We start from the raw sequence: 14,131 nt of genomic DNA on the forward strand, positions 1-14,131 counted from the left end.
AGGGAAAAACCGTTAAAGTACAACTCAAAACCACTTTTTTCTCGCTCTCTGTATCAGCGCAGCTACGGGCAGACTCGTTGCCATAGCAACTGACAGCGCCACAAAAAACAAAACAAAACAACAAAAACACTCAGATATTTCCCACACAAAGAGCAGAACATTCAGTCTGTTGCAGTAGTATGGTTTTAGGCTTAATGTTTATTTTGCGATTATTAATAAATGATTGATGTGGTAAGAGGAGAAAACTATAAATATATCGCTGCATTTGACTTTACTCGCTGTTACTGTCTCTTACTCTGCAGTTGTGGAGTCACAATGTCTGGGATCATGAGCGCCCCCTGCCCTGAGGTAAGAGAACTGCCTGCCTCACCTCGAATCTGCAGTTAGCGAGAGGTTGCGCAATCCCAGGTGAGGCTCAGCTTCCTGCTGCCTCACCAGCTTCGCTTCCGGTCATTTTAATGGGTAAAATACGAAAAATTCAGCGATTTTGAAGAAAAAAATAATCAGAATTGGTTAAGCTAAATGAAAAATAAGTACTTTACAGTACAAACCACAGAGTGAAAATAGCAATATAAATTATTTTATCATTGTATATTATTTTTCCATGATGAAAGGTGAGGCTCTGCCTCTCTATACACACACACACCTGTCCCACACTGCCCTCGTGTGGAAGGTTATATCTTAATATTAAGCAACTTGTAATTTTTATTTGCCATAACTAAGAAATGCCACCTTTTATGCAAACATCCCTCTGTTCTCTAGCACCTCTTGTAAAATCTAGTTAAGACATAAAAAGTATGAAAACCACACATCTATTCTCATTTCCTCTTTTATTGATAATACCTCAATATATCCCGTTATTTAATCAGGTAAACCCTGATTAAATAACGGGTTTACCTGTTATTTAATCAGGTAAATAACAGGTAAACCCGTTGAGATCTAGATCTCATTTTCAAGAGGGACCTGAGCATTATTAATGATTGGAAACAAATGTTTTTTCCCCTTTATTGAATCAAATCTACCAGAAAATCAGTTTATACAGGTACTCTATGATAACATTTAATTTTCCTGTCATTAGTGTTATGATAGTGATAAAGATTAATAAACACAGCACATTTAAGCTATTACAGTGATTTTAGAGCAGACAGAAATCAACAACTGCAATTTGGTACAAAACCATATTATGTGCAGGACATCAGTGTTAAATCAGACAGATCATCAGAGCAGAGTTAAAGCAGCAAAGGGAACCCAAACATAATCAGTGCTATCTGTAAGAGTTTATGAGCCGAATGTACAACAAACACAATGAAACGGTATGAAATAGTGGAAGAACGTCAGATCTAATACGTTCCTGTGAAAACCAGCAAAAAGATTTATTCAAGTGTCTTTGCTCTTAGCCAGGGGTCACCAGCCTTTTTGAAACTGGGAGCTACTTCATGGATCCAGAGTAACACGAAGGTAAATTTTCTTGGCTCAGCCTTTATAACAATAATACATGTATGTATATATGATTACATGCTGCCTGATCATATTAATGTTAGGCACTACTGACAATAGTTATCAGTAAGGACAGCTATGGTTAATTGCTATTATGTGGTCAGAAGTTCTTAGTTCAGAGTTTTGGAGATTTTCTGTGTGATTCTAAATTGCCCACAAGTGACTGAGAGTCTGGATTGGTGCAGCAACGCCTGCAGCTGCACAGCTGTACGCACTGAGTACCTTGAGATTTTCCTTTGAATAAAAAGAATAGTTATTGTATGTTTTATTTTCTAACCCTCTTTACTATTAGTAAAATTGTGGCAAAAAAGATATTTTGTGTCCAAAGATATTGTACACACAGCTGTGTACAGTCTGTTAGGGGTGAGGTAGGGCAAAGCCTAAATCTGATTGGTCAGTTTGCTTTTGTTCATTTCACGGGTTGGTGTTTTTCTGTAAGCTAAAAATGAATGAGTGGAGTTTGAACCTCCTGTAGTTCTAAGATCCCGCCTGAGCTTTTTACATTGTGCGGTTCTGGCGGGTCGCCGGTTTATTCGCCTTTTTTTGTGGTTTCGCAAACTGAACAGCTGATGGGTCAGCCGCTGGCTGACACCAACAGATGTTGAAAAAAAAGAAAAGGTCAGACAGATCGGAGAGTAGCACAATGCACAAAAATCAGCACAAACCTAAACCACAAGAGACATTTTGTTTTTTCAGACGATGCTAAATAATAAAGACATGCAAGCGAAGCCTGACCTTGTGGTTCACGGAAAGAGGAGAGTGTTGATCGCAGGTCCAGGTGGTGTCAGACGTTCAGAGGATGAGAAGGTGAAGCAATAATATGTGCTTAATTTCTACTCTACTTTCACTAGATTAAATTCAACTAGATTAAATGGTTTAACCCGCAGTCTTAGCGCGACGCTCAGGAAGAGCAGCAGAGGTCAACTGACAGGTGACCCATCAGCTCTCCAGTTCGGGAAACATCAAAGAAGCTCATAAACCGACGACCCGCCAGAACCGCACACGGCAAAAAGCTCCGCCGGGATAAAAACGACCGATCTTAGAACTACGAGAGGTTGAAACTCCCGTCACTCATTTTTATCTTACAGAAAAAGCGTCAAGCTGCCAAATAAACAAAAGTAAACTGGCCAAAAAGATTTAGGCTTTGAGTGCCCTTTGACCCCCAGAGACTCAAACAGATGTGTGCTGCGTACAAGATGTTTTGGCACAAAAGATCTTTTTTCCTCCACAATTTTGTTAATAGTAAAGAGGGTTAAATAATAAAAATTCCAGAAATGATTCTTTTCTGTTTTTACTTGAAGGAAGATCTCAAGGTATGCAGAGTCGGTGCAGCCGTACAGCTACAGGCGCCGCTGCCCTCCGATAAAATCCTGCAGGCGTCTGCGCAAAGTTCTGAACTTTAACCATAAAAAAGAGTTTTATACATAAAGCAATTTATTTTAAACGTTTTTTATCATTTCCTTTTTTTAAAACTCTAAACATAAACAAATGTTATTACTTTAGTGTATTAACATTAAATTAAATAATTTCTTTGGCAGTGCTCCCTAATGACAATGGCTATTTTTAGAACTTGCTCTGACTGACGAGGTGCCCTCGGGCAACCGGGGCCCGCAGGCACCGTGTTGGTGACCCCTGCTCTTAACTTTTACACAGAAAACACAGAAATCTGTCTTTTTATTCAGTAACCCATAGCTTGATTTAGTTTTAAAGTGTAATCTCACCATATTGCCTCTGGATGTTTTATGAAAACCAACCACCAGATTTAGAACAACAATCAAACAAGTAAACTGAACTAAGACATGCAGAAACAAGAAATCAGTGATTTTTAATGACCATCCCAAGTACTTCACACAAAACGTGTCGCATCTTAATCCAGGTTCTGACATCAGAAGCAGTTGCGGTCGATCAAATCCTGCTTCATCTGGAGCCTGGCCTGCTGCTTCTGGAGCAGGACGTGTTCAACGAACTCCCACACAGCGCCCGCCCCGCCGCCTTGTTTGCAGGCAAACTTGCCGGCCCTGATGGCGTCGGGATGGGCGTCTGCAGGCGCCGCGCTCAGACCCGCCAGGTGCAGACAGCTGGCGGACGCTGCGTCGCAGCCTGGGAGGAAAAACGCAGGTAAATATTTACTTTACTGCTCCACCAACAGGACGGCCATTAGGAGGCTAGCTCACTTCACAGATTTCCTACGTCTGTCTGTTTAAACTAATTTAAAATGGCTTAAAACATTATAAATGCAGTAAAATGTTATGCTTACAGGCCTTATTTGTATGAAAATAATTTTAATAGCGAATACTTGATGCTAGAACATGATTGTTGGTAGAGGGCGAGCATAAAAACCTTAGTTTGTGTCTTATTTTGTTAATTTTAGCCAAATATAATAACCACTTTTTAATAGAAAAGATTGAACTTTTACCACAGGAAAACAAACAATAAAATATATTGCACCCGCCCTCTATAACAAAATCATGTTAAAGCAGGTTAAAAAGTTAATACGTTTTTTTTAACTGGAAAGGAATAAAATGAAATAGTTTTCTATCCTCTATTTTTTCCCAGTTATTCAGACCTGAAAAATACCTCAAATTAACATTTTTCCAGATTGCTGAAACTTGAGAAATTACATTTACCCAGTAAAATATTTATTTATTTATTGTACTTTATTGCAGAAAATAATCTGTTAGTGCTTAAATAAATAAATTAAAGAAATCCACATTGGAAGCTAAATGTTAAGCTCTCTTGGCTGTGCTGGTTGCTGGGAGACCAATAAATGCTAATAATTTAACACAAACCTAAATCAAATTCTGCTCAAGGCCTCATGCAACCTTGGACCGGCCCTGCATGATGAGTTAAAGCCGCTGCTGGATACAGAAGGACAAACGGGAGATTTAATTTATGTGGCTTTAGTAGCTCTTCCATTTGCTGTCTATTGAGTTTTTAATAAGCGCCACAGAAACCACTTTGATTGCCCGAGCTTTATGGGAAGAGTTTTTTTTTATCTCCACGCGGCCATGCACATTAACTCTGGCTGACTAAGTACACAAAGCATTTGGTATGGTTTAATGGATGTGTAACTGTAAAAACAATAAAATAAAACCAGCGTGCTGCGTGACTGAGGCGAGCGCAAAAACTCCTCCACCGGCTGAACCGCTTAACCACAAACAAACTGGGAACAAATACAAAAACATTATCAGTGCAGGTCAGCTGCTGTTCAGTTTGAGTGAAAGGAGGCAAACTTCAGATATCAAGCAGCGATAGCAACACTCAGAGGCGCCATCTGTGTGATTGGTCCTCCTGGGTTTGTGACCATTTAAATGCATCAACTATAAGGAATAATTCTGCTCTGCCAGTGAAACGCTCAAAGCAACAGAAACTTTTGCAGTCCGGATTATTAAAGAAAAAAATAATAATTAGGGAACTTTTTTTCTAAAAGCAAAAACAAGTAATGCGTAGCCTGGTGGAGGGGGGCAAGCGAAGCCTGGCGGGCCACCAGGCTTATACACTGCCTGGCCAAACAAAAAGTCGCCACCTGGATTTAACTAAGCAAATAGGTACAAGCCTCCTATTGGATAAGTACTGCATAGGTGATTATCTTTCAGCTGGCAACAAGTTATTTAACCCCAGCTGATGCAATGAGTAACTCCTCATTTCTTAAACAACCATGGCAAAAGACATCCTGTGGTCGTGGAAAAGACGTTAGTCTGTTTAAGAAGGGTCAAATCATTGGCATGCATCAAGCAGAGAAAACATCTAAGGAGATTGCAGAAACTACTAGAATTGGGTTAAGAACTGTCCAACGCATCATTAAAAACTGGAAGGATGGTGGGGAACCATCGTCTTCCAGGAAGAAATGTGGTCGGAAAAAAATCCTGAATGATCGTGATCGGCGATTACTTAAACGTTTGGTCAAATCAAATCGAAGAAAAACAACAGCAGAACTCAGGAGTATGTTTAATTGTGAACGCTAAAGCATTTCCACACGCACAATGCGAAGGGAACTCAAGGGGTTGGGATTGAACAGCTGTGTAGCCGTAAGAAAACCTCTAATCAGTAAGGCTAACCAGAAAAAAAGGCTTCAGTTTGCTAGGGAGCATAAAGATTGGACTCTGGAGGAATGGAAGAGGGTCATGTGGTCTGATGAGTCCAGATTTACCCTGTTCCAGAGTGATGGGCGCATCAGGGTAAGAAGAGAGGCAGGTGAAGTGATGCACCCATCATGCCTAGTGCCTACTGTACAAGCCTGTGGGGGCAGTGCTATGATCTGGGGTTGCTGCAGTTGGTCAGGTCTAGGTTCAGCAACATTGTGTGCCCAAAGAATGAGGTCAGCTGACTACCTGAATATACTGAATGACCAGGTTATTCCATCAATGGATTTTGTCTTCCCAAATGGAACGGGCATATTCCAAGATGACAATGCCAGGATTCATCGGGCTCACATTGTGAAAGAGTGGTTCAGGGAACATGAGACATCTTTTTCACACATGGATTGGCCACCACAGAGTCCAGACCTTAACCCCATTGAGAATCTTTGGGATGTGCTGGTGAAGGCTTTGTGCAGTGGTCAGACTCTCCCATCATCAATACAAGATCTTGGTGAAAGATTAATGCAACACTGGATGGAAATAAATCTTGTGACACTGCAGAAGCTTATTGAAACAATGCCACAGCGAATGCGGGCTGTAATCAAAGCTAAAGGCGGTCCAACAAAATATTAGAGTGTGACCATTTTTTGGTGGCAACTTTTTTTTTGGCCAGGCAGTGTAATACACTGGAGGAAACCCAGTCTAGCCACCAACACCAAAAAAGCAGGGATGTAAAACTCATTTTTATTTTGGACAACATCAAGATCAAGAATGCCTTTAAAGGGTTGATAGTTATTGGGTAGTTTTATTAATAATTTTTTTTTTTAAAGGTTTTGATGGCTCTAGTGGCCTTTATTTGAAAGTAGTTCTACAGGAAACAGGGTATTGAGAGAGGGGGACGACATGTGACAAATGTCTCCAGGCCGGGGGTTAGCACGCCCCACGTTTGGAGGCCTTAGTCCTCGAAGCGGACATCGCGGGCTCGACTCCCGGTCCCGGCGACCTTTGCCGCATGTCTTCCCCCCTCTCCTCACCCTCCTTCCTGTCTGCCTACTGTCAAAAAAATACGAGCCACTAATGCCGCAAAAACTCTTCGGAGAAAAAAAAAAAAAAAAAAAAGTCGCCAGGCCAGGAATCGAACCTGCGACCACTGCCACAAGGACTAAAGCCTCAATACGTGGGTCCTGCTTTGCCCCTGCACCACCACAGCATGCCCTTATTAATAAATTTTGCTACAAACTGTTAAAATATGAACGCGAGCCTCGACTTGACACATCTGTCCAACAGTTTCCAGTTTATGTAGATTTCCTTAATCTACATAAATCTACATATCCTTAATCCAAATTTCCTTAATCTTATCACCAGCAGCTGATGACTATAATCTTTAAACTATAACATTCATTTTCTACAAAATCTCTTGAAAATTTAAGTATTTTTGAAAACATCAACCAGACTAAAGTCAAAAAAAGTTTAAAAAGTCCAGATTTTTACCCATGTAGGCCACATCCTTCCAGTCCAGCTTCTCCTTCTCCACCATCGACTGCACATCTTTTAGTGGATCCTCTCCAACTAACATCACTTCACAGTCCGTCATCATCTTCAGTTTAAAACGCATCTGTCGGAGCACATCTTCCTCAGAGATCAGCAGCACCACCTGGAGGACAGGAGGTGTAATGCGTTACAGGACACTGGTCAAAGTTTCTCCTTTGACGTTGATAAAGGCGACAGGTCCGACCTTCAGATCGTTTTTCTGCAGCTTCCTGAGTCCTGCTGTGTCTCTGCTGTGGATGGAGACACTGAATCCTTCTGTGTCTCTGCTGTGGATGGAGCCCTTAGCAGAGGACGCTTCAGAGTCGGACACGTTAGCAGAGACCACTCCAGAATCAGTGTCACACGGGCCACCAGCAAAGGACACTCCAGGCCTGTCCAGGGACCCAGACAAGTGGACCCGTCCATCTGTCAAACATCCAGAAACTTCACAGAACATCAGAGACATTCCCCGGCCAAAGTATCCATACCTGTTGGGAAAAGCATAGAACCCAAACATAAACATAAAGTTCAGCAGGATGCCCAGATGGACAAAATACTAATATTAAACAACGTCAGAAATTAAAATAAAAGGTTCAAAGGTGAAATCTCAAGAATCTGAAATAATTTAGTTTTTTTTTAAGAGTAAAGGTAACTTATTATCCTTTCTTGAACAGATTAAAATAGGTATGAGCTATAAAATACATGTTTATTAAATTTTTTGCACAAATTCATTTAAATCCACAATGAGATTTCAGTCTGATCAGTTCTGTTTTAGGGCGTCCTGTCACTTTAAATCCAAAGCTGCTGCTGGCCACGCCCCCAATTCAACGTTTACACTTGGACGTGAAAATGGCTGCAAAAAGATGCGCAGTTATGCAAGTGTACATTTTTGAAAAGCAGAAGTGGAGCCTCCTGCACAAATAACAAGAAAGCTTAAAATGGTCCTGCCATGGTAAATCGACAACAAAATCCTTGTCTTTTCCATCAGCCATCGTACAGCAGTAAAAATAGCTGACCAAATGTTCTGGAGCTCTGCTTAGGTTGCTAGGTAATGGGCTGCGCTTTTCTAGGGTTGCTAGGTAACAGGCATTGCCTGCTGATTTGTGATGTTATATTCCAGAGGATTTTGAGACAGCTCATTGTCCAGACACCTAAAATACAATTTATTTTTATTATTAATACAATTTAGAAGCAGTAGAAACCTAAATGAATGTATACAAATGTGCAAAATGTGAATTTCGCATCATAGATCCCCTGTAAAGCAGTCGGTTTAAATTCACCTGAGTACTCTCTGCTCTGCCACAGGCCAGTCGATGTCCACGTCGATGTCCACGCTGTGCTCCGGCTCCATCTCAAAGTAGGCGACCCGACCGCCCTGCAGAGAGTCCAGCACAAACATCAGAAAACCTCCAAACATCTGGAACTTATGGACACAGGTCTAGAGAAACATCTGCTCATCATAGGACAGAGTGCCTTTAATTTTCACCACCTAATAAAACAGCTATTATTGGACATTTTCTGCCCCTTACTGCCTGAATTTTGTGTTTTTGCCACTAAACTGTAAAAATAGGTTTATTATTTAAATGTAACAAACATGAATTAAAGTTTTTAGTGTGAAAATTGATGAATTAGGCATAACTCTGACCAAAAGATGGCAGCAAAGTAATGCCTCTAATTTTCATCACCCAATAATTTAATTAAACAATTATTTTAATCTATTTATTACTGCCTGAATATTCAGTTTTTGCGAATTGAAAAATAGATATTTAATTTAAATGTAACAGACATGAATTTATGTTTGTAGTGAATTAGGTACAACTCTGACCACTAGATGGCGATAAAGTACTCTTTGGTGGTTTGAGGCAAATTCACGACTATAGTCAACAGAGGAATAAAAACAAGGTTACAGCGAAACAAGAACAAAATTATACAAACATCCTCAAATTCATGCTTAGATCCCTAATAACACTTGAACAAACGTCCCCAAGTCAAACCTTGGATCCAAACTTGTCGTCATTGACAAGCTTCTGGTCTAATTCTGACTCAATATCTGACCACTTTTTGGTAGAATTCATTTAAACTTGTTGGTTTTCAGGCACAGATGTGGCTTTTAGGGAAACCTTTGGATCAAATTGTCAGTACTGAGAGCTAAACATTCAGAGCAGCTACCTGCAGCCGTCCTTCCTTCATGATGAGGTCTCTGGTGGCGAAGTAAAATGAACCGTTCTCAATCAGCTCTCCGTTCCAGTCCTGACGCCTTGGACGCTTCGCCGGGTCCAGATTCTCCGGCTCAGTGCATTCATCACCTGTAAGGAAGGACGGACATGTTCTGCTGTAGGTTCTCTGAAGCTGAACAGAACAACTGAACCCTGATTGAGTCCAATTACAGTCAAACTGGGGAATAGCAGGCGTTTGGTGAACTCACTTCCTTTCTTCACCTCCTTCCAGCGGAACTGGTATCTCCGGACCACGGAGAAGATGGAGTCGTATCCGTCCTCTGTGATCTTCTTCAGGGCATTCTTTAAGTGAGATGGATGGAGACATGGAGACGTAGCCTGGATGTTACAGACCACTGTCACCTCTGAACAGGAGAAAAACTCATCTGTGATTTTCCATCCTCAACATTTGGGTCAACTTGTGTCCAGCTGAGCTTTTCCTACCTGGGTTTTCCTTGAGAAACTCCTGAATTGTCTCTAAGGAAGTGGAGGAGTCCCTGGAGACTTCTTCGCTCCTCCGGTGGACTTTGGCCCCCCAGGATTTTGCAACTTTTTCAATCTCATCGTGGTCTGTTGACACCCAAACACTAAAAGACAAACAAAAAGTTATATTTATTTATAGCTGCAGGACATTCCAGCAGATTATATGATAAAAGAATGAAATATGATAAAAAAAACAAAAAAAAAACATTACAATGTCTTAAAAGCAGCTCTAGACAGGTGGGTTTGTAGTATTAGTTAAAAGGAACTCAATGTTTCTGAAGTTTTCTGGAAGTTTGTACCAGATTAGTGGAGCATAAAAACTGAATGCTGCTTCTCCATGTTTGGTTCTGGCTGTGGACCTTGAAGGACTTTAGAACTGGGGTGATGTGCTCTATGTTCCTGGTTTTGGTCAGAATGCCAGCAGCAGCGTTCTGGACCAGCTGCACCTGGAGGATTTTTTATTCAGACCTGTGAAGACACTGCTACAGTAATAAATGCAACTGAAAAAGTTTCCTGGAATCATTTTAAACACTGGAAATGTTCTTCAGGTGACAAAAGGCCGACTTTGTAACTGTCTTTATGTGTCTCTGAAGGTTCAGGTCAAACCCCAAAACAATCATAAGCTCTCTTTTATTCATGTTTCCTCTGAGTTAGATTAGATTATATAGTGTCCTACAGAGGTATCCATACACCTTGAACTTTTCCACATTTAGTAATATTGGTACTTTTTAAGGATGTTATGTCATGTTTAGCTGTGAATTGAAAAAGGACTAATATTTTCCCATATGAATAAATATGAAATTTGGGTTCTTAATCTACCAGCTACAACCTTAAATTTGCCAAATTTTCTCATCTAAATCACCAATTTCCACATCTGGGAACAGATACACAACTGGACTTACATCTGGAATCTGGGGAGGAGCTCAAAGTTACTGATTTTTATTTGTTGAAATGTGTTTGTGGACAAACAGGAGCTCAAACACAAAGAAAATATATCAGACAGTAACCATGGTAACAAAACAACCACACTGTGAAGATTATTTTTTACACTTTTACCAAATAAATGTTCAAATCTTTTAGCTTATCAATACTGAAACCATCAAATTAAACGTAATTTGCTCATTCTCTACTAAGAAATAAACATTTTGATCTTTGATCAAGCATTTGTGTGGGGCCCTGATAGTCTGAGGGAGCCTTAGTTTGAAAAATTTCTTATTAGCTACCAGATTTTTCACATGGTTTAAAAGAAATGGTTTTAAAATAAACTCAACTGGAAGTGGTTTCAAATGGAGGCTTATTCTGACCTGCTGTGAACTGCGGAACATATTTAATGTTTAACTTAGTTTTAGTGCACTAAGTTGAAGAGTTTGTTTGCCTCTTAACTGCGGCCAGTTGAGACACAATCAGCCACAAGATCCTGAAATTCGAAGGAAAAATCAGCACAGTGTTGACACATTATCTGTGTTATAGTTAGGCCTGTCGCAATAAATGGTAAATCAATTAATCGTACGATAAATTAAAACTATCGACGTCATTTTAATTATCGGCATTATCGTCTCTTCCGGCCTTTTTCTCTTTCTGTTTGTGACGGTACCTATGCTTTCCCGATTGGCAACTTGAATTTTAAGATAACTAATTTAATAATACTGTAAAGTTACCCTTAAGGCGCACAGGCCCGCTACATATGAGGCACGAGACAATTCCACTCAATCCAATCAGTTTATTTATTTCAATTTTCTAGTCAGAAATATATTAATTTAAAATCACGCACACATTAAAATGACATTTACAGCTCAACTCGAAGCTGGCAGGGACCTACAAAGGAAACACAGCAAACCAAATAAAAGAAAATTGTGCACCAAACCAAAGCAAGTACCACCACCCGGAAAGTCCACCACCAACACCACGAGCTGGCCGTTCCTGTCAAAAAAAAGAAAAGACATTCAAATTACATACATTTCTTGGTTATACAGTTCAGCCGCGCCACAGCAAACGCCAGCCAGAGTGGCACCAGAGGGATCAGGACGAGCTGGTCGTAAACCAGCCTGAATCAGCCACACTGGACGAGAGTCAAAAGCCAGCTTACGCCGACCAGGACAGTGGTCCTGGTCGGCGTAGGCCTGGTTGTCGGCCTACCCGTCGGCCTACCCGTCGCCGACAACCAGGGCGACGGGTAGGCCGCCGTCAGCCGACGACGAATAACCAGGTCACAGGCGGACGGACCGTCAACCAGGGACAACAGAGTACGGGCAAGCAGCCGGCCAAGGACAAACAGCAGCGTCTATCAAACATACATGTCAAAAATAGAATCTGGAAGCATACGTAAAATGAGCTTTCGCTTATCACTGAGCTTGATGCGTTATGCCTCTGGCAGGGAGAAGAAGCAGTCAGCTGGTACAAGTCACCTAGATGTTACAAGTAAAGCTGAGCTAAAGCTAGACTTACAGATATTAAAGGTGTGAGAAGCTTCTTACCAGAAGAAGGCTTGAACAGCAATTAATGTATTAAGCGCGTCAGTCGTATAGCGCCAGTAAACAGTGAAGTCTGAACCGGAAGGAGAACGTGTTGTCTACCAGGTGAGGGAGGGCCCTTTATATACAGACAGCGCTACAACCAATTAAAGTCAGGCACTTGTGTGGTGCGTTCAGAGCCCACAGGGCATACTGCCACATGTTGATGACACCTAATGAAAAAAGGCTCAACTCCGGTGCGTAAAGTCCTGACTGAGTGAAAATCATTAGAACCTACTTACGTCACGTTAACGAAGAACAGCTGAAAAGTTACCGGTTTCGCTCCAACTCCTCCCCTTGTCATTTCTATATTCTTTGCATGTTGAATAAACATTAATGTTGTTTCCACGTCGGCTGGACTTCGGGTTGCGCCGTGTCAGCTGTTTGGGATTCCCCTCCGTAATTTCCCCTCAGAAAGTGCGGAGGAGAATCCACGCTTTCTGATTGGCTACCTGTCACATTCAACAGGCTGCGTTAAGATCTCAGTCGGGAAAACCCTGATTTAGATCAGCGGCAACGACGATCTACCGTAACACACCACACAATCTTAGAAAGACCAACGATCTAAGATTGTTGTAAGGGGAAAAATAGGAGCAAAAAATCATGTAGTGTGAACTATTGCATCATGTAGTCGATGTGCCCATCTTCTCTATTTAAATCTAATTATTACTGAAGGGCAACATAATATACACACTTCATAATCTGCACTCTTTTGGTTGAATGCAGTATTTATTTCCACTTTGGCTTTATGTTGTTTAGTTTTTATTCAAGTGTGTTTTTTGTTAATGGAGACTGACAATCTATTTTATTTTTGTTTTTGGTTGTTTTGTTTATTTTGTTTATCAGTTTCAGTGTTAAGTGTTCTTTTGAAAATAAAGTGCATCTATCTTTGGCAGGAAATCGCATGAAATTACGTCATTTCCATTAAATCAGTGTAAAAAGGTCTTCAAACAATATTATCGTTTATCGCAATAATTTTTGAGACAATTAATCGTTGAGCAAAATTTGCTATCGTGACAGGCCTAGTTATAGTAAAGTTTAATTGATGGATTATATGAAATGTGTCAGTTATGTTTGTGTCAATATGTAACTTCCCATCGGTACAGACGTACGTCACATGTGGTGTACCCCAAGGCTCAATCCTGGGATCCCTCATATTTGACATCTACTACCTCAGATTATAACAAGCAATCAGATATCAAAACTATGCAGATGATACATAACTCTACATTACGATGTCACCAGGTGACTCTGAACCCACTCTAGCGCTAATAGAACAGATAAATGTCTCCAGCTGAGCAGAAACAAAACTGAAGTTATTACTTTTGGACCTAAATAGGAACGATCTGGAGTCAATGCACAGCTTCAGTTATTACAACTAAAAACCAGAGATCAGGGCTGAAATCTGGGTGTAGTGATGGACTCTGACCTGAAGCTTCAGAGCCACACAACGACAGTTATAAAGTCGTTATGTAACTGTCACCTGACGAACATTTCCAGGACTAGAGGACTAATGTCTCAGCAAGATCTAGAGAAACTCATCCTTGTGTTTATCTTTAGTTGCATTGATTACTGAAACAGTTTCTTCACAGATCTGCCTAAAACAAATCAATCAGATCCAGAACGCTGCTGCTCACATTCTCACTAAAACCAGGATGTTAGAGCACATCACCCAGTTCTACAGTCTCTCCACTGGCTCCCTGTAGCTCAGAGAATAGACTAAAATACTGCTGTTAGTTTATAAATCACTGAACAGCTTAGCACCACAATACATTAAAGATCTGCTGTTGTCATAGCAACCTTCCAGGCCTCTCAG

General features: G+C 40.8%; 1 protein-coding gene across 3 annotated transcripts in view; it reads right to left on the minus strand.

Annotated features, from left to right (window-relative positions):
• Positions 1–991: 991 nt before the first annotated feature.
• Positions 992–14,131, minus strand: part of LOC102216980 (N-acylneuraminate cytidylyltransferase-like) — a 31,949-nt gene continuing 18,809 nt past the window's right edge. For 2 of the 3 annotated variants that reach the window (XM_023345709.1, XM_023345708.1), the window contains exons 2-8: positions 9,767–9,909; positions 9,532–9,687; positions 9,276–9,412; positions 8,387–8,481; positions 7,312–7,594; positions 7,068–7,230; positions 992–3,597 (exon numbers count right to left, since the gene is read on the minus strand). In XM_023345709.1, coding sequence (XP_023201477.1) covers positions 3,383–3,597; positions 7,068–7,230; positions 7,312–7,594; positions 8,387–8,481; positions 9,276–9,412; positions 9,532–9,687; positions 9,767–9,909 — 1,192 coding nt within the window. In that variant the 3' untranslated portion in view covers positions 992–3,382. The remainder of the gene's footprint in view (positions 3,598–7,067; positions 7,231–7,311; positions 7,595–8,386; positions 8,482–9,275; positions 9,413–9,531; positions 9,688–9,766; positions 9,910–14,131) is intronic. The other variant, XM_023345710.1, reaches the window with a different exon arrangement.

This window comes from Xiphophorus maculatus, chromosome 14, assembly GCF_002775205.1.
Source record: "Xiphophorus maculatus strain JP 163 A chromosome 14, X_maculatus-5.0-male, whole genome shotgun sequence".
In the NCBI taxonomy this organism is placed as follows: domain Eukaryota; kingdom Metazoa; phylum Chordata; class Actinopteri; order Cyprinodontiformes; family Poeciliidae; genus Xiphophorus; species Xiphophorus maculatus.